Here is a 21,181-nt window from a genome sequence, read left to right as displayed (position 1 = left end):
GTAGAGATGGGGAGCTCCAAAACTGAACTCCATCCATCAGCTCAGGGCTACAGAAGGGCCCAGACACAATGGTAGAGATGCTGCAGCAACCAGCTGTCAGCAGCAAGACAACAGCTTGATAAAATGTATTCACAAACTTCAGGGAAGTCATGCACCCAAACCTTCCTTCCTTACATGCGCATAATTTCTTACATGACAAAGATAAAGGCAAGGATTGGATGGGAGCAAAACTGATAGAAGAAAATTAGAGAGAAACTTCATTTCACTGAATAACTTCCACTGAATGGGATGTATATCAGTGGCTCAAAGGAATGGTAAGTAGGAGTTGACAAATATAATAGGCACACAGTTCAACTTAAGATTTGTTAATCAAGAAATTATCTAAAAGTGAACCTTCTCAAACTTTTCTACCAACAAGTCCTTCTGCAAAAGAACAAAAGCTCCTCCAGATAAAATTTATTTAGTTCCTTCTCCCATAATGTCCTTGGCAATGATTGCTTCATAAAGTTTTCCAGGCACATAGCATGCCAGTTATTGAAGAAATTTAGTATCTTGCCCAACAAAACTGAAGCCCAGGGGTTCTGGCATTATGTTCAGGGTATACTAGGAATTTCAATTCAACTACCAAGGGGGGATACAATTTACTGCCTTTTAGGTCACAGTTTTACAGGAATTTTCTCTGTAACTACGGGATGAACTTTCTTGAACAGAAAGGCTTTCCAGAGATATGAAGTTTTCATCATAACAACAGCTCCGTAGGTTTTGAGTTAATTGATTAACTATTTCTAAACCGTGTCTTGCAAAAGTACTGATGACCAAGAAGAAGAGCTGAAAGCTGATTAAATGTGACAGTTGGTAGTATTCAGATAGGGACTCAGATATATCCACCTAAATAGTCTTGACAGCAGCTTTTGCCTACTTTCTTTTTCTTTTCTCTTTTTCTTTTTTCCTAATTTCTGCTTTGATCAACCTCTCAGTGAAACTTTTAGTGATTTCTATGATGGTAGTATTTAGAAGATGAAATTTCCCTATACAACTCTAAATCAAGTGTTTCACCTGTACATGACAAATGAGATCAACAATTGCCATTTCCTGTCTCAGTTCCAAAAGTTATAAATTCACCTAACAACAACAAAAAATCCTCTCTTGTTCAACTAAGGCTTATGTTCTTATCCAAAGGCTGTCATCTGCAGGTCTCTAAGTCAAGCTGAGCCAGTACTTCACAAGTTTTGTAATTTTCTAAATACACAGTACAGATTTCTTGTGAGCTCATTTAATTCTTGCATGTATACAGTTTGGTAAGTGGAGAACTAAGAGAATTGTATCCCTTAAATGAACTAGCTTAAAGAAACAATAAGAAAATTATTTTCTTATCTAACTTCCATAGTTTAGGTACCTACAGCATTCTTTACTGCCAATTAAGAGATGAATTCAGTTTAAGCATTATACACTTACACCTCATAGCTTTTTGTGCACAATCTACTATAGCTTCCTTTGGGGAAACTGGTAAGGTTTTTGCCAGAGATGGAATCGTGAATCTCGTAGTTAAATGGCCATATGTATATAATTTTAGTTACGTGAGATATTGATAGAGCTACTGAAGTAACAGCATTTGTACACAGAGTTTTCCAAACCTATTTTCAAGGTATGCCCCCTCATCGTCAGTAAACCAGGATCTAAAGCAAAAAGGCTTGTCCATGATCAGCATGCTACTTGAAATTCTCTGCTGAAAAAGGGGCATTCAGATGAACTGGATACAATCTCCTTTGCACAGAATTTGATGAATGATTTAATGTCCCAAAGAACACACGTACACCCAATATCTGGCATGTGTGCTTTTAGTTTCTGGTACTAACAGGGCAGGAATACTTACTGCCAGGAAATGACTGGCTTGCCACCCTGCTTTGATTCTGCAAATCCTTATCAAGATAGTGTATCCAAAGCCATGCTTGTTTTCGACCCCCCGCTGTTAATTTCTGTGCATTTGTTTCCAAAGCTTCCTAATTCTTACCAGCTGGCAGGTATAAATCCCATCTCAGTAATGAGCTGGCTTGCTTCTGTGTACAGAGCACTGATTGAGATCTTCCTCACAAATATCTACACACACAGCTTGTGATCTGATCCTACTGTGATTTAACTACAGCTTCTGAGAATCTAGCTGAAAAGGAGAAATCAAAAGTATGAGATTCCATTGGGGAATATAAGTGCTTACAAACAAGTAGCCACACTTGTGTGAAGAATTCCCATTTACTTGTAAGAATACAGTACTCTGAAAAAACATTGTGTATCCACTGCAAGCCAGCTAACACACATTTTGCTTGCAGTCAGACTCAAATAATTGTGTCCTTTTGAACACAGGGATCCACATACATGCTGCCACCGTATGATGCTAATACATGAGCTACTGAACCTTGAAGTGTCCCTGTTCTGCTCACAGTGTGCCTTAAGCCCTCCTGCCTTAGTGCTAAGTCAATTTACAGAGAAGGAAAAGGCAGCAAGAGAGTTGCCTTCCTCCCCTGCAAAAGTGAGGATCTATGTTCTGAAATTCATGGAGATGCAACTCCTGTTTTGTTGCTGTCTGAAATCTGAGCTCTTTTCTTTAGCTAAATAAGCAGCATTGCACTGAAAACTGGAGAAGCACAAATCCCATTACATAGCACCCTGAGGCTGGGCTTCATGTTACAGATGTAACCTGCTCCTCTGCTTGTTCAGAGAACCTGGGGAGTGCAAAACGGGGGGAAAGGGATCAGTAAGCATTGTGAAAGAGCCTCTGTGAAGATGAAAGTCTCAGCAACCATTTCCCTCAGGAAGCAAAAGATGAAATGTTCTGTACTACTTGCTAATTAAAAATTCAAACTGTTGCCTTATGAAAGAAAGGTTTACTTTTATCTTCCAACTCTGAAGTTTTTAAGACTTACTCATAAACGTAGTGTTGGGAATTTCTTTCTCTTGGAAAATCCTGATGTTTTTTCATTTCAAGCCACCTTTTTGGAATAGAGGCCAGGGGTGGGTGTACCACATTAATCTTAATGCCTAGGCACCCTGTGGGCTGGCAGCCTGAGAAGGGAGCCATAGCACACCTTTAGAGCCCGCAACTTCCAAGAGTCATGGTGGACACGTTTGGCAACAGGCTGCAACTTATTCTCTAATGTCCACTGAAGGGCTCAAGAGCATTCTCCACAGGGAACACAGATGGCAAGAGCTACTGCAGGCTGCTCGCTGGGGGAATCCGAGACAAGCCAGAGCTGAAACACAGTTACTACCACAGGAAATTAATTCAAATTAAACACTGCAAACAAAACAGTGGGGAAGACTGAGCTGTCAGCCTGCCTTTAGTGGCAGAAAATCCTGTGGTTGGGATTCAAGCCCAGTGATCTGTTACACAGTTCCTACCTACAATGACTTACTTCTGAGTTTATCAGAAGGACAATATTATCTCTCAGTAATGAATGGGAAGCAAAGAAGAAAGAGGAGGGCTACATTAAGTAGTAGCAAGAATTTTCTCTTTCAAATAAACTTACGTTTGCATTTGTTGCACATAACACTAGAGTTCAGAAGGTTGGCAATATTTCTCACCAGAAAACATATTACAAAATAAATGGACAAGCACCCCAAGAAACTAACAATGCTTTGGAATTAGAAGAAAATGTATTATCCTTTTAAATGTCAGATATCAATTTTCAGATTGAATACATATTGTGTACTACCAATAACTTGAGCTCATAGAACTGCTTATCCACATGCCTCTTTACACACATCATAAACAAAAGTCTGACAAAAATGTATCTTCTAACATTTCCATGGGACATTATTTTGTATAATAATCACATTGATTGCATTATGACTTTGTGTCTATCCCTAACATCGAAAGAATGCAAACAGAAATTGCTGAAAATCTTCAAGATTTTCCCCCATGAGTATGCAGAACTTATGGACCTTGTCATTCACAGCCCTTGGCCTCCCGGTCTGAGGGACACCACTATCAGTCTGTAAATTCTATGTTGCCATGTGGACGGAGATACTGCTACTGTGGTTGCTTAACTCAGGGATTACCAACAGCATATGACTATTTTCACTTGAGACTGCTGCCCCTGTTGCAGGACCAACACTGACAGCAACTGAAGGGTATTAACAACATGTACTTCAGCGCCAAAAGAACATAGATGAGACACAGTTCTCCTCATCCTAGCAAAATTAAGAAATTCCACAATCATCAAGCTAGCAGAGTACTTATTTTAGATAAACAGTTGAGGAAACAATGCTCATGCTGGAGAGAAACACCAGGAAAAACTTGTGAAGTCAAAGTGAAAAAAAGTCAAGCTACATTGGCAGGTTAGGTTATATCTCTGTAGGAAATTATCTGATTTCAAGAATAGGTATTTGTTACCACCCAGTTGCTTAAGAATCAGGACATTTAGCTTAGGACAGCAAATGCTGACCTCTCAGCCTACCGCAAGGTTATCGTTCTTGTCCACTGCACACTACACTGGCTCTCCAAAGAATAATGCACAAATTGTAATATTCAGGTATTTTCCTCACAATATTTAAGTGTACAGGACATCCAAGAAACCGCCTCACATTCCAGAACTGTAACCCTAGTCTTTAGGCACTAAAGAACAGATCATAACCAGGAAAAAACTAATTCATGTCAGAGGCTGAGCTTCCTCAGAGACTAGTTCAAGCAGAACAAATAAAAACCTGTTTATTTTTGAAGGTTAATTCCAATTAACCTAGGATCCAAATTGGTAGCGAAATCCCCAAAGTTCATTCCACCTCACTTGGGGACGCTGCACTATTTACCCAGGCTCCCTGTAAAGGCAGGAGCAGAGATGCTCTTCAGAGAGCAATGCAGGTTGCAGGAGAGCTTGGTCACCTTCACAAAGTGCCAGAGACCAGTCTCTTTAAAGCAGCACATGCCACTTTGATAATCACCTCGTTGAGATGGGGTGTGCCTTAGTGGCTTTAAATGGGGTCAAAGTGTGCACATAGGTGTGACCTCAGATCATACGCTCAGACAAGTGGCATAAGGCATGACACAATTACTGCAGCTCTACAGAACCATGAATCTCTCCAAGTTTTCTACCTGCTAAACCAGCTGGAGCTGCAAGTTTTTATGTGATTGTGGCCATGTGATTCACTGTGTGTGACTTAGCCAACCACACCAAGTCACCTCTGTAAGATGTGATTATGGAAATAGCATAGAAATCTTTACTGACTAAGGTTTCTTCAGATTATAAAGATCTCTAAGGAGCAGGTTAACTATGACAAGAGCATAAATGGGGAAAAGAAAAAGGAGAAAGAGGTGGCTCAAAGGGACATTGTTAAGTGCTTGCCCTTTCTTGATTCCTGGCCTCTTAAGAGCTTCCTGCTACTAACTACTGTTCTCTTCTTAGACACAACGCTTTCTCAGGCCAGTTGTTTCTGTTTGCTTCTCCACCTCTGTGGAGGGAAGAAGGAAAGTGGGCTTGCTGGGGCCAATATGCTATCTATACATTGTCTTCAGGGAAAGACAGAGGATCAGGAACTGTTAGGTTGAAAATACCTATGTCAATTCTTTTCAAAGCTGCCCCTCCCTCTATGGTAATCATCCAAGTGTAGCTCTTCCCTCTGCCTTCCAAGCTGGCTCCTTGTAAGTGACTTTACCTCTTTAGTAAAACAGGCTATAATATTCTAGTGCCCAATCCTCACTAATCTTACACATTGCACTAGTACAACAGAGAGAGAGAGTAAGCTGTTGTTGAGATAACTGGCTTCCATTAGCAACCATGTGATTGGCAGGACGATAAAGTCTTTTCCCTTGCAGGTCAGCTGCTTTTTAAGAAGAGGGCAATCCTGCTGATCCATCTTTTAGCTACAGTCTCTCACTGAGTCCCAAATCTCCTGCCTTTTAGCTTTGATACGGTTCAAGCTTTCCCCCTTGTATCAGCCCCTACCTGTCATCAGCTCCTCTGTACCAAACAGCCAATATCAGGAGTTTGACCTCAGGGCACAGTCCGGGTGGGCAGGTAAAACCTGACCACTGGACCTACTTCCTTATCTTTCATATCCTGCAATTCATGAAGAAGTATCAAATTCAAACTAAAAAACAGAAGCATGACCTTTTATAAGAACTTTCTGAAAAAGGCTCTGTTGCCTTTCTAAGTATTCTTGAAAAGAACTGTCATCCACCCTATTAAGATAGAAATGGATCACAAATAAGGAAAAGAGGAAAAGCACTGAAAATCCTTACTAAATGATAAAAGTTTTTAACGTGTGCCTACAATATCTTTTGGTGATGCACACAAAAATATAGTAAAAAACAAACCAAAACAAATACACTACAAGTACTTTACATCTACGAGCTCCAATTGCAATCCAATAAAGAGACTTTTCCTGTTTAAAAAGTATCTGAAATCAATTAGACTCATGACATACGGAGCATCCCCTATAAAGTGTTTGAAAGAACTGTAATCATAAGTTGCTAACATAAACTGAGAGTTATCATAAGCAACATAATACTTATTTATGTGACATATTCCCCATTTATTTCCTGTAGCAAGTATGTACGCACCCTGCCCTCCTGCATAGCTGGAAATCTTATGATTTGTTTCCCCTGAAAAAAATGCAGACTCTGCAAGGATTTATATCACTTAGGTGGATGACAGAAATGGTGCCAAAATCTCTTAACATCCTTTCCCTTCAACTAAAATGATCTAAGTACAAATTGGAAGATGTTTAATCATTTTTAACATTGACAGTAAAAAGACAGTAAAAAAGAATCCAAAAGAGGAAGGCCACTAGTCAAGGCAAGACTTGTGGTATTTGAAGTCTGGCAGAGTGCATCTTTACATGCTGAATTCTGTAACTGCTAAAGTACAAGTATCACATGAACAAATTCCCCCCTCAGGATTTGTAGTCCACGCTTATCCCATTGTAGATATTGTTCATTGTTATATTACTGTGAGAACTTAACAGACAATTCTACCTTTTAACTTTTTCATTTAAGAAGACAGTTTAATGAAGTCCTTTCTAACTATTAGGAGAAACTGGAATACTTTTGCCTCAGGAATTTTCCCTTCTGAAACGCCTTTTAATAATCTTTCTGTGAAAAATCTACTAAACTATTAAATCCAAAAATATTCTAACTACATAGATAATTTGGTATGGAATTCTCTCTACTTTCTCTTCTTTTCTGGTGACTTTGACAGGCTCATAATGGTGCTGAAAAATATCACCAACATTCACAGAAAGCTAAAGATACTCCATGCGCAGTTAATGATTAATTTAATTATTTAGATGACACAATTTTGTGAAATGATCCTTTGTAAAAGTTACCTTCAAGCATGAAAAGGTTTTGAAAATCAATTGCTATGGGTGGATATAGTGTTAAAATTTACAAAGCTTTTAGTAGATGTTTTTAGTGGATTTCAGTCTGGAAAAACCTTCCTTTTGGCAAGGTCTGTGGAAAAGCACTTCCAATATTACGGCATTTAAAATTAAATTTGATATAGAATAAAGATCAGCCAGTTGGAATAAAGCTGCTTTCGAACAGTTTAAAAGAATTCTGTATAACAAACACAGGAAAGGAAATGTTAAATAATACCATGCCTGATTCTGCTATCCAGGGAGTAGTTGCATAGACAGGAGCAAATGCTCAGAATGGAATCAGGCCAGCACACACCAGGATAACACATACACTCTTGTAAAAAGGCATCACGGGATCTTTACAAAATTTTCAGGACCAAAATTCAATCTAATATTCATGTAACAGTACCACCAGTAGCACAGTGCCCCCTAACCACACACTGGAGAAACAGTTTTATGCTAAATTACAGGGAATAGTGCCACTAATAACACTTCAAATAACTGCTTTTCACAACTAATTACATGGGAATGCAAAAACATGAAAGGTTCTTGAATTTAATAACTTCAGCATTGGTCAGAAGGGGAAATTAGTAGGATAAAAAACACCAAACTAGTGTCTTACTTGTCTGAGGTCGATGAAAGCTAACTGCAGGGTGTCTCCCTGGAATCCTGGCACAGGCTCAGAACTAGCAAACACTGAAAAAAAAAAGTAAAAAAAAAAAATTACATCCGTAATATTTTAAATGTAACAGAAAATCAAACTCTATTCAATATAAATACCAGCTATCATTAAGATGAAACTAGTTTCACTGGAATAGTTTAAACTAATAACTTATAGTGATTAAAACCAAACAAAACAAGAAACAACTTTTCCATAATTTCGACAGTAATCTAAAAGAATAATACCTTTAGGAGTATTACTAGAAATTTTACTTAAAATTCTAACCCAGTAGCAATGCTACAACCACAGAAACCAACATATTTTTTGGCCTGAGGTGCACGATTACTGAAGAATTTTGAAATAATACCAATTCCATGGTTGTCAACATATTTTCAAACATCTGCTTTTGTTACAGCATTCATCCTGTAAAAACTTCACCTCTAGCCAAACAGCAATAAAGGACAAACACTAAGGTGGGAGTTAGTTTAATGTGTAGACAACTGGTAGAAAGCTCTACGTGCCACAGTCAGAACAGAGCTGAAATGCCTGTTCACGCCTTTTAGCCCATTTATTAGTAATGAACTTTGCTGATTTTGAACCCAAAAAAAGGCTGTCAAAATTGGAAGGCAAAACTATATTCAGAGTACATAAAATGGTAACACACTAATGAAAGCAAGCTATTGTTTAAATAAGAAAATGGTCAATAAATGCCAAACTTAAAAATAAATACACTTTTTGTTGTTATTATCCCAGTCACAAGTTAATAACAAACACCCACTGCCTCACATCACCGCTCAGGTAAGATATCTTATTTCAAAAGAACTTCAGAGTATTTTTCTTATGCCCTTCAGTTAGAGCTCTTAACAAAACAAAGTAGATACTACTGCAAGAGTTTTAGAGAAGTATCATCTGAGCAGTGAAAGGTAACATTTTTTTCTGACTTTGAGAAACTAGTCATTCAATGGTAGAGGAAACAGAACATATGTATAAAAAAAATTTTCAGATCCAGGGCTAAGCTCTACTACACCACACGGACTTCTACTAACGTAGTACAACGAAATCCTTAACATATTTTTTTAATGGTTAGTTAGAAAATTTGGATTAAGTAAGAGTAAAATCCAGAAAAACACTGGCATCTGAGCTAACACAATGGTAGAATAACAGCCTCGACCATTTACTTCTGACTGTTTGGTTACAACTTAAAGGAGACTAATGAATTCAGATAGACTATTCACAAGTCCAAAAAGATTATATGGAATGCAATTGTCAATACAGACTCTTACTTAAGTGGTACAAGAAAATACTTAGACCATCTCAGAATAATTAAGAATAGCTTAGTAACAGATGAATACAGTATCACAGTAACAACTTTACCAGTAGAGTTACTGTATTACAGTAGTGCAAAAATTTTTTATGAGAGCCACTTAATAGGAGAATGAATTAACCAGAATACTTCTTCATTAAGAAATAAAAAATAACAATCAAATGCCCTAGAGAGAGCGCTGTAATGTCTCAGACAAGTACTAGTAGCAGTTGGCAAATGTTCACTGATTACTGTATTCAAGTCTGAATTCTAAATTGTCTACTTTTCCTACTTATAAGTAACACCAACTTTCCAGGGGAGTTTTCACGGAATTTTAATCAACCACAAAGACGCTTTTAAAATAAAAATTAAGAAAAATAAAAAACAGTTAAAAAAGCATATCCTACACTCAGCATTTTATAGGGAGAGTTTTCTAATAATAAACTCTTTAAAAGCAGCAAACAGCCTGTATAACTACCAAACTGGAGAACAACAAAATGTGTCCACGCCTATGCAAGCACCCTTCTGAACACACTTGGCTAAGGGCTTGCAGGTCTACATGGCTGCCTTCTGCAGGTATTTCATGACCACTGGGACCACCCTTTGTTCAGGGCCAGCCAGGCTGGCCTCTGTGGGCAGCCAAACACAGTGTTTGAAATGGGAACACCACACTGTAGCAGGGGACCCCAAGCAAAGCTTTATAGCAAAGAGCTAAAAAGAGATATATGAGTTTTGAGCTGTGGCAGCACACTAATAAGGAGGATAAGCCTGATGGTCAGAAGGGGTCTCTTCTAGACCTCTTAAATCAGAAAGGATAAGCCTTCCTACTCTTGAAAGGTAAGGCCCATCTGTATCTGACCCTGTATAACTTTCTGTTCACAGACAGTACACTGAGACCAGCTTCCTCCACTAGAACCTGAGCTCCTCCAGCCACTCCACCAGGAGAAGGAAGGTCAATGGCAAAGAAGGGGCCACAGAACTGAAAAGTAAATATAACTGGAAAGTGTAACCTGCAGAAAATCGTTTCAGTTAGCTATTGGCACTACACACTTCAGGCGGTATCTTCCTACAGGGGGATGCCACAGGGCAAACATTTGCATCTTTTCTGCAGTTCATCCAGCTAAAGCAGTTTGGAATTTATCCTAATGCATTAAATAATGCAGAATGATTTAGTTTCTCCACATAGTATCTACTACAATCACAGTTATCGAACAAGAAGCACACAGTGTACCAAACTTAATTATTGTATAAGCTTTGATCTCTTTAACTACAATTTTATATAGTGAATGCATTTACAACATCAGGGACACTCATTATAGCACAAGCATTTATTCTCACATTTGGATCACTTTGACAGGTGACTACAGTAGAATTTGTTTCATTATTACAATTTCATGAGTTCAAAGGGCAAAAAGATAATCTACTTATCGTAACGGTCAGACAGTTCCCCCTCCGCCCTCAGCTCAGGGCTTTTAAGTTTTGCTAACAATTTTACAAAGCTAATTAAATATTTTCTACTGCACAGCATTTAAGGAAGATATTATAAGAACAGGATTAACATTCTTAATGTCTTTGTCCTAAGGGTCCTTTTCCAGATAGTAATGAAACATTGTCATATACACATATTTTAGAATATTCACCCCCTACAATCACTCTACGTTTAAAGAGGATTTGGAAGGGTAGGGGGCTGGTTAGTTGGTTGTTTTAGTGAGCATAAAAGCATCCAAGAATTTTATAATAAAGGCGAATGAAATACGAAGATCACCACTAAACTGTTACTTTTAGGGAGAAACAATTGGCTGCTTGGCAGTTTGAATCAGAAACTTAAATGTCTGGGAAAGACAAGCTGAAAATACACATTACATGAATCTGGTATTCACAAGATTTTTGTTAATATCTTCTCTCCCTCCACTTTGCTGATACTGTGTAGACCTTTCCTGTATATACAGAACAAGATCTTTGGCACAATGTGTGTCCTCAATATATAGAATCTCAACATACTTCCTATAACAGGCAGTTTAGGAATATAAAAAAGGTAGGATCTAATGAAAAAAATATGTAGTAACACAAGAACAGGCTGTGAGGTAACACATACACTATAATGTTAAATGCAAATATTGTAAAGATTACTTCAGTCCATTTTCTTTTGAAGATTTTGCTTTGATCTTTTAATTACATTTTGTATACAGGATATATGTGATTTTTATATATATGTGTGTGTGTGTGTGTGTGTGTGTTAATGGAGATCTTAAGAAAAAGGTTGTGTCCGCTAAATGGAAAGTAAGACTTCTTTCCATGTAAATTGTACTGAATTTCCACAAAAATCTAGATATATTGCCAGGTCTCTTCATTTAGTCTCTCAAACCCCAAACTTTTAGACATCTGGTTGTGCCCTTCTTCTAGTCTGGGAACTCTGTACCTAATTCCTGACAAACAGCTTTGCCCCTCAATGGCAGAAGTTAAAAACTACAGTCCAGACTTTGAATCAAAAGCTAAATTAGGACAGTTTTACTTCAGTCTCATAGCACTGATTCACAGGCAGGGCAGCAAAGGTACAAAAGTATTTTTAAAGGAAGAGCAGAGAATCAGGTGACAATCTCAAGCAGCCAGCAGCCACTTTGCAGCCCTGTTGGATGCTCCAGCTGTTCAAACATGCCTGGAGGGGAGCCTTGTTGAGGGAGCTGCCAGCTGGCCAGGCAGCAGCCCCCAGCCCTGGCCCCAGCCCCAGGAAGATCGGCTGCTTCCCCTCACTCCGTGCTGCCATATGTGACCAGCAGATGAAGGATGGTCTCAAGTGAGTTAAGCTAACCTGGCTTCCCAGGGGGGAAGAGGTGGCAGGTAAAGTGAGGGGCCTCCAGAGGAGAATATAGTGCCTTTTCATGGGAAAACAAGATTTGGGTTCCCCAGCTTCTGGCATGCCCACCTGGAGATTACCTTTGTGTACACTCAACAGAGAGCACTTTGGTCAAGATACCACTTTCTCTTAGAAACTGCAGCTCTCCACACATTGGGTGAAGAAGGAGGGACTGCCAGGAAGCCTTATGTAGGGCTGATTAGGAAGATACACAGCATCCTGCTTTGCACTAATTCCCCACTAACCCATGCTCATTTATAGGCAAGACCCAAAACCTTTTCATCCTTGCACAGATTCACATTTGGGTGCAGATAGATGCCCACTCAAACATATTTCATTCTGTCAATTAATCCTGCCTCACTATTTATCAATGTTAAAATGCATAAATTATAAGCATTTCATTTACCTCTTCCAAAAATTAGAATTTCTGACAAGTTCTAATTCCTTAACAAAAAGCTGATGTAAGGTATGTAGATCTGGATGGTGTCTCTGAAAAGCTATTCTTTTATTATGCACACTTTTCTGCTTGTAAAGTGAGATACAGCAACACACATTTGACTTTCATCTTCAAAAAATAGCAAATAGCCTCCCCTTCCCAACCCATTTTCCTCCTGAAAATGGGGAACTGAAATGCAATGTTCAAGTAAAAGACTATTCTTTGGATATAATTCAGTGGAACCTGTATGTTCTGCTTTCTGAACTGTTGCAAGAATCCTAATCACCCTACTGGAAGATAATCACTGAGAAAGAATGGTGTAAAATACAGAGGTAAAACACTGCTCTAGGCTATAAAATATGTAGAGAGAGTGGAGAAATACTTCAATTAGAACAGTACAAACTAAATTCAAACTGAAAGCTTTTGGAATGTTTGCAAGGAAACAAAAAAACTTGTTAGAAGAAGAGCAAGAGGATGATCTTTTTTTTTTTTAAACAAATCATGAAAGAAGACCAGCTGATGCTATTACTATTGTTAAGCAAAAATACCAGATGCTTCCAGATTTTCTGCTTTACTTTTTAAATTTAGGTACTATAGGTACTATCCTGCACAGAAATTTAGTGCAGGATAATGACATCGCAGTTCACCACCAGATCACTTCCTCCCCTTCTACCTTCCTTTCTTGGAAGTCCACTTATCATCCTACCTATTCACTATGAAGACTAAGAACTTCAGCACTTACTGACTTTAACAGATTGGTGCTCATTAACAGATCGTAGGGTTGTTGGTTGGACTGCTGATTGTTTTTTAATGGAAAAGAAAAAAAACCTGATAAGTAATCACATTTTTCTGCTTTTATTTAGACCTCTCCAGTTCATACAAGAAAGAAAAAAATTACAATGTCAAAGATCAGAAAAAATATCTAGAATATTGCCAAGAATTTTTAAAAATGTATCTTTAGATATTCATAACCTTCTACATCTCACCTAACTTCTCAGTTCAAAATGCATGAGTATACTCCACCGTGTCCAGAAGTAAGATGTCAAACCCTTGTATACAATACAGTAGAAAACTACCCAACAGTTGTGAACTATTTGCACACTCTAAGCACTAATTGAAATGTCACTGTTGTATCCATTAATCCCAAAGCATCAAAGAATAAAGCTGGGGGAGGGTGATGAACAAGAACATAAATCACAGGCATCACAGTGAGGCCTGGAATGTGCTTGTGATGGACCTTATGAATGAAACCACATCAGCAAAGTGGTCTGCACAAAATCTTGTGTCAATACTTTATTCCAGATTGCAAAATGTTGTCTGTTGCAACATACTATCCTGACAATAATTACATAATTACATTTAAACTATTCAAAGGGTCGCTGTGCAAAACCAGGGTTTTCTCTAACATGCTTGAAAAGCTATGTACAAAGGAAGAAATAAAGTTTATTCTATTTGCATTTGTATAGCCCATGCTAAAAGTTGCACAGTGGTGGAAAGAACGTGTTTCAGTCTTCAGGTTACTAGCTTTCTGAAAATTTCTTATTTTGGCCCAAGCTTTGTCATGTCCTGTCAATGCCATATGCTCCCAGAGCGAAACAGTGAATTGGCTAATCTATACAGAGTACTGAAGCACTGTGTTGTTCATAGCTGATATTTTAAATATTAGAAACTGAATAATATGGTAATGGGTAAGTTTTCTTCACTGTTACCCTATTTGTTCAGAAGGCAGATGACTGTTCAGTGGGTGCCCCAATTCAGCTTGTCTAGATGAATGATTATGATGTCAGTACTATGAATACTATGTCATTTCTGGTTTTACAACTGGGATCGTTTTTACATCTAGAAAACTCCACAAATGAACAAACACATACCTCCTATCCATCTACCTGACAAGAAGACTATTAAATTTGCAACACCAAGTGTACTAAAAGTGAAAGAAGTCAAAACATGATATATTTGGCCAACCTGTACAATCACGAGACAAATTTTAATGTCACAATCACAGATACTTTTTCAATCTGGCCCAGATAATCCCGTCAGTTCATTCCATGCACTGAAAGGCCTTAAGGCTGGATAGTGAAGGACTGTCAGAAAGATGCCTGCTCTACCTATTACAGAGTTTAGCTGGAATGTAACAAAGGCAGCAGAAGGAAAGACAAGCATATGGTTAAAATGTCAAAAATGCTCCTTAACTTTGTCCCTGGATTACCACAAGAATCCTTTGTGATGTTAATCAAATGGCTTGAAATCAAATTTCCAGTCTCCCATAGGTGGCTTCTAATTGAGTAGTCATCCTTTTTTTTTCACATATCCAAACTAAAAACCTCAGGATATGACTTACAGAGCTGCCCCATTATGCAGCTGTCACCAAAATCACTGAGACCCATGCTTCAAATACATAATAGAAAAGATACTTTTAAAAAAAACAGAGCAGAAGAATCTGAAAATATGCATTCAAAGAATCACTAGTCAGTCTTTCCACTGTATCTCAGTCATCAACTATAAAACAATTAAACTATATTCATGGAAATAACTTCCTTTATACAGATTAAGAGCTCACCCTCAACTATGAATGAGCTCTATGCAAAACATGAGGTAATTTATCCTGCCTTCAGTGCTGGATTGAACTTGAACCACTTTATAAAATAACTCTGATGCCATATTTTAAATTGTGAGAATAAAACAATACCTGATATATACTAAATGAGTACTGTTATTCTGCACAGTGAATAAGGCAGTAGCAGCTCTACAAGTAAGGAGACCCTGTGTAACAGTACATTTAAAATTTGTACCATTATAGATGAACTCAAGAATGAAAATTAAAATTACACAGACATTTGACCTTTTTTTTTTTTTTTTAAAACCATTTCAACATAGTATTTATGTTGTAGTTTTGGGCAATTCTGTACTAAACTATTGTCTTTACTGGATACAGTGCTTATGATCCCATTAGGAGTAAAAACAATGTATGTTTCATTCACATACTTGAGTTTAAAAAAAAGTTTCATAAAAAAATTCCCAGAAATGTTAACATCCTTATAAACATTTTTACAAGAAGACATACTGTAATATTCATCTTTTCATAAAAGGCAAAGTTTTAGTAGATTATTGGAAAAGATCATTTACATTAAGTAACATTTCTCATTGTTAAGACAGATGCAGGTTGGAATATATACTTACATTCACACTGTATCACATCTAAATTAAACTGCTGAATTGCTCCCATGCTTATTTGTTTTAATTCACTGTCCAGTAGCATCTGCATTAGGGACATTGAAAGATGCTGGCAGGCTGACATGCAAGCTGTCTGGGCCACTTTTCCCTAGTAGAAAAAGCAATAGGTTTTAAGATAGAAACAAATTATATGTCACTAAAGAACTACTTATCTGATTTGATTTTAATATATACTCAAAGTCTTAATGATACAGGACTTAGTTTAGGAGAGAGATCACACTTCCTGTTATTTCTCTGACCTGTTAGCTTTGTTTCTATTAGATCAAATGGAGAACTAGATTAAATACATGTCAAAGTAATTATTTATATTTCTTCCATAAATCCAACAGTGTTCATGAATACGAGGACTTTTCCAAAACATTAACAGTATAAGTTGCTAAAGCATATGAACATATGAATAGCTTTGTGAATTGATTAAAATATTTTTAACCCAAACAGAATGAAAGTAAGAATGCAATGAAAATCAACATGCTGTATATTTTTAACAATAGTAAATAAGAACCTCCCAAACTTTATATAAACAAAAATGATTGCTATGAGTTGGGGCATTTCTCATAACAGCTTGTGCTAATTATTGTTACTTTAATTGCTTGAATTCCATCTCAAAGCTTCTAGATAAATTATTTAAAACATTCATGTTTATCCATCATCTTTTCAGTGTTTAATAAATCAGTGCTGTCAATGATCAACTACTTACAAAATGAAATGTAGCCCTCTGCTGTACAAAATAGAAATAATTTCCCAATCATAGTCTAGCCAGTAACATTGCTCTTTATCATCTACATGTAATTGAGACAAATTTCCCAACATGAGACCAAAAAACAAAACACAAAGTCAGATATTAAGTTAATAATCAATTATTAAAAATTTAGTATGGAAAAATTGAAAGATAACGAAATTCTACCTTAAAGTTAAGAAAACCACTTAAGACCAGATACCGAACCAGATGGCACCACTCTATTCATAGCACTGCCATCTTTTAAAGCAGAGTGATCTTGGCTTTCAAATGCAACTACATGAATCTCTGTAGTTTAATGCTGATGTCTGTGTTACAATGTATATCGAAACAAAGGTAACAACACACTTGCACAAAATAAATCACAATTACGTAATACAGCTACTGGAGCACAGGCCACTATTGCTTTACTTCTATCCATCAGTGAAGTGATGACACCCATTTCTCTAAACCAATGGCCCCCCAGCTGTTTTCTGCAAAGTCAGGTTAAGCAATTCACCGTTGACTCCCAGAAACACATATAAGCAATGAAAGATTGTAATAGACAGCAGTTCACTGTCCCAAAAAGTTTGGAAAGTTCTGCTCCAGGATCTGAAGAGACAGATCTTATCCTTAATAACTCAACGAACTCACATAATTGACTTCTCATGTACAGAAAATTTTCCTAACAGAAAGTAAACTTCACCCCAAATATTTTGTACTTTAAAAATCCATTATTTGTTAAAAGGTAATTAAAATGTAGAGAGCACAATGGAAAGCCTTCAACTCCCGTCATGTTCACACTGCAACATTAAATGGCTGTTGCTAATACCTCTTTAGCATTAGGACACCTTGAACAGTTAGGAGCTTTATATCTAAAATGAGATGTCAGTTTCTTAATTGAAAATCTCAGAAAAGCAAATAACATTTTTGAGCAAAACAGATGAACTGACAACAAGGAATGTAAGAAACAATGCAAGAACAGCATGCTTAAAAGTCTCCCAAACCCAGTGGTAATTACACCGGGAGACATGCAGCTCTATTCCCCAAGCAGAACAATATCAATATGAATTGGGGGAGGGGGGGGGGAGAAAAAAAACAGGGGAAAAAGGAAGGAAAAAAGGAGGTGAGAAGGGGAATCAATGGGCCACAGTTCATGTAATTACAGTGTAGAAGATTTGAAATACTTAATGGAAATGTCATTTTGATTTAATGGAACAACTAGTGCATCTCTGTTTAATGTACTGCTCCATCAAATCAGCTCCATGTCCTATTTATGCTGCCACTATAATGTAATAAAAGTTCAACCAGATTAATAGGTTGTCAGGGAAAATTTTAACATTCAGTTTATTTCATATGCAAACAATGTGTACTCCTCCGTTATCTTCAATAAAAGCCAGAATTTTATATTTCTAACAAGCACGTGTAGTTAATTGTTACAATCTGGCAAATATCAATAGTACTGGAGCACAAGATAATGGTTACAATACAGAAATGACATGGTTAAAGCCACTTGGACTTTAAATAAGTATCATTACATGTACATTTAATGTTTATTTTAACATTTCATAAAATGGAAACATCCTAACATATAAACTATTTCCAACTATGTAACTTGAACTACAGGCTTATTGTTCAAATGACATTAAAAAATAATAGACGTTTACTATACACAGTTAATACTCACTAAAATCACTCAATATTCACAAATTTAGAGAAAAAATGAAGCTACACATCTCTCTTAAAATGCTGAATTTTAACTGAAAGAAATGTGAACTATACTGTTATCCTCTTCAAAATTCAGTGCTTCCCAATTCCAAATACACTGGACATATGATACTCAGAAAAGAATGAAATTAAAATATGTGCTTGAAAAATGAGATCTAGTTAAAAATCCATCTCCAAATTTCCACCATCTACCAATTAATCAATTCCTCACCATTTTTTTCATACAGTGTTTTGAAGAGGAAACATAAGGATTCACCAACATAGCAATAACATTTATTTTCCAGAATTAAATCTCAGTTAGTTTTAAAACATTATTGATGTTTTTATTTGTCAGTTTGTTGTTCGGGTTTTTTTAAATTACTATTATTATTTTTTAAAGGGGGCAGGGGTGGCCATGGTTATCTAGCAATTAAATACCTATATTCAATAGCATGCAGAGATTCAGCAGGCTTCTCACATTCGCCCCAGTTGCCTCCCATTTGGAGACACTACTATTGTCTCTGCTGTGCCTATGCTAATTGCTGCTGTCTACAAAATCTATTCTTCCACTCAACCAATGTAAAGTTTAGGAAACAAGGACCCTATTCTATAAGCAAAAACACCTGCTAACAGTGTTAAAGGAAACTGTTTTTTTCACCCAGCCTTCACATTTTGCTGAAATACAAGTTTGTAAAAAGAGAAAACCCTTAGACAAACTTCTTATATTTCAAAGGAGCTTGTAAAGAGAATTTGCTGACATATTAAATCCTTTTTTATAGGACCCAAAAGCTTTTCTCCTAAGAACAATTGTAGCAAAGAGACATTTGGCTCCTAGGAATTCCCAAAGGGTCAGCCATATGCATCCTTCCACGGCACCTTCGCGGTGCTGCTTTCTAAAACCCATGCTAGCTGTCTCAAAAGCAGCTTTCATCATTCACTATGGTGTCAGTCAGTATGATTTATGGACTGCATTTCAACAAAGTCAAAGCATATAGAATGAGAAATATGACTACAATCTGCTAATTTGTTTTGTATTGAGCCACTTAGGAGTCAAAGACCTGATGTCAGGCTGAGACCAGCAACACAATTAACCAGCCAGTGACAGATTCATCCATCCTCCCTGCCAGGCTGTGCCAATCAAAGACAGCATGAAGCAGCATTTGGAGAAATCAGTAAGAAAACTCATTCTCTAAGTAGCCTGTGAAGGCTGTTGATTGACAGTTTTTGAATATGGCTGCAGAAAACCACCACCCCTCCACCCTCACTGCAAGCTGTGAAATTAGACTTTTGCTGCCAATCACAGAAACAATAAAATAACACAAACCGCCATCCTCAGCATAAAAAGAAAATAACAAAACTTATCTGTTAAATCTAAGATGTTAAGCTGAAGAATTAATTTAACAATATGAAATGAAAATGTCATTCTTTCTGAAAATGCAAAGAAATTAAACAAAGAGATTTTATCAGTTGGGGCTAAATCTAATTTTTGAACTATTGATAAAATATAAGCACACTAAAATCACTAGTGGAATTTTTAAGAATCAATGTTACCTACAGCCTCTGCCCCAAATGCTATGGAAACAATGAAAAACTTAAAGTAATTTGTAACTGTTGCTTTTCAATGAGCACTCTCTTTCTAAGAGTTGTCCAGTGCTAACTTTGTATTTGCATTATATTTGTATTGACAAGGGACATACCTAGAATAAAATTTCAGCTAATTCTAAACTTAGATTAAAACCACTTATATACAGGCCCATTATAATTTCAAATTAACTGATCTGAAAATAGAAGGTAACATTTTTCTTCAACTGTTCAAAATTAAACTAAAAAAAGGCAGGTCCTTAATAAAAGATTTGATCATCTAATTTATTTCAGGAGATGAATGACTGTATAATGAAATCTTAATTTGCTTTTTGATTCAGAGCATCTAATGGCACTATAAACTGCAACATGAACTTAAAACAGGATGTAAATATAATCTAAAAAGACTCAATTCTTATGAATTTAGAAAACAGAACCATTAAAAACTGCATGACTATCAAATTATAACCTTCCAAAAGCCACACAGCTTCTGTACTCTGCTTTGCTGAAATTCTGCTAGTCCTTGGTCACAGCATAACTAGCAGACTGAGACCTATGCAACATTAACAGGAACTATTTCTACACCAAATATTCAATATTCATAGTGCTCATGACACCTATTACCTTGACAGTCCAACATGACACTGAGTATTCAAATGATACAAACGTTCACAGGAATGAACCACCAACATCATCTAGTCCAACCTTCTACTTGGAGCAGGAATATTGCCAACAGTGGTTCAGATCCATTGTCGTTTTTCCTCGCTAAGCCTTCAAAATCACCAAGGATGGGAATTCAACAGTGTCTCTGAGTAAACTCCTCCAGTACCACACTATTCTCTTCATGCAAACTTTTGCTATAATATTGGAGCTTCACCTCCCAAGCTTCTACCTGTGACCATAGCCCCATGTGAATTTGTCAGTCCTACCAAGAAGAGTTTGGTTCCATCAGTTTTGGTTTTGTGCTTCAAGAGGTTGTAGGCCGCCACTAGATCTCTCTGCAGTCTTCTCTTTAACAGGCTAAATACTTGACCTCCATAACTTGCAACTCTTGTGCTCTAGGATCCTAACAACTTGGGACCCCATGCTAGATCCATTCTCTAGATTTTGATAATTTAGTAATATTAACTTCATCACTTTCATTATCATGGCAATGCTTGTGCCAAATCAAAATAAACTCCTTATATGAAAAAAAAAGACCTGAAAATAATCAGGGGATGGAAAAACTCTTAAATGCAATGCACCATTTTCTTTAAAAAAACAAATAAAGAACACCAGCACACACATTCGTTTGACTCCAGGCAGAGATAGCAGAGAAACAATGGAACTTTTGCTGATTCTTTATT

General features: G+C 36.9%; 1 protein-coding gene across 5 annotated transcripts in view; it reads right to left on the bottom strand.

Moving 5' to 3' along the window:
• The window catches only part of EXOC6 (exocyst complex component 6), an 87,678-nt gene that overhangs the window by 16,241 nt on the left and 50,256 nt on the right, over positions 1-21,181 (bottom strand). For 4 of the 5 annotated variants that reach the window (XM_050335042.1, XM_050335031.1, XM_050335053.1 and 1 more), the window contains 2 exons: positions 15,779-15,920; positions 7,967-8,040 (listed from right to left, as the gene is read on the bottom strand). In XM_050335042.1, coding sequence (XP_050190999.1) covers positions 7,967-8,040; positions 15,779-15,920 — 216 coding nt within the window. Of the gene's footprint in view, positions 1-7,966; positions 8,041-15,778; positions 15,921-21,181 lie in introns of those variants that run through there. The other variant, XM_050335071.1, reaches the window with a different exon arrangement.

The sequence above is a fragment of the Myiozetetes cayanensis genome, unplaced genomic scaffold (genome assembly GCF_022539395.1).
Source record: "Myiozetetes cayanensis isolate MyiCay16 unplaced genomic scaffold, myiCay2020 scf10, whole genome shotgun sequence".
NCBI classification, from domain to species: domain Eukaryota; kingdom Metazoa; phylum Chordata; class Aves; order Passeriformes; family Tyrannidae; genus Myiozetetes; species Myiozetetes cayanensis.
This window is presented reverse-complemented; position numbering and strand designations above follow the sequence as displayed.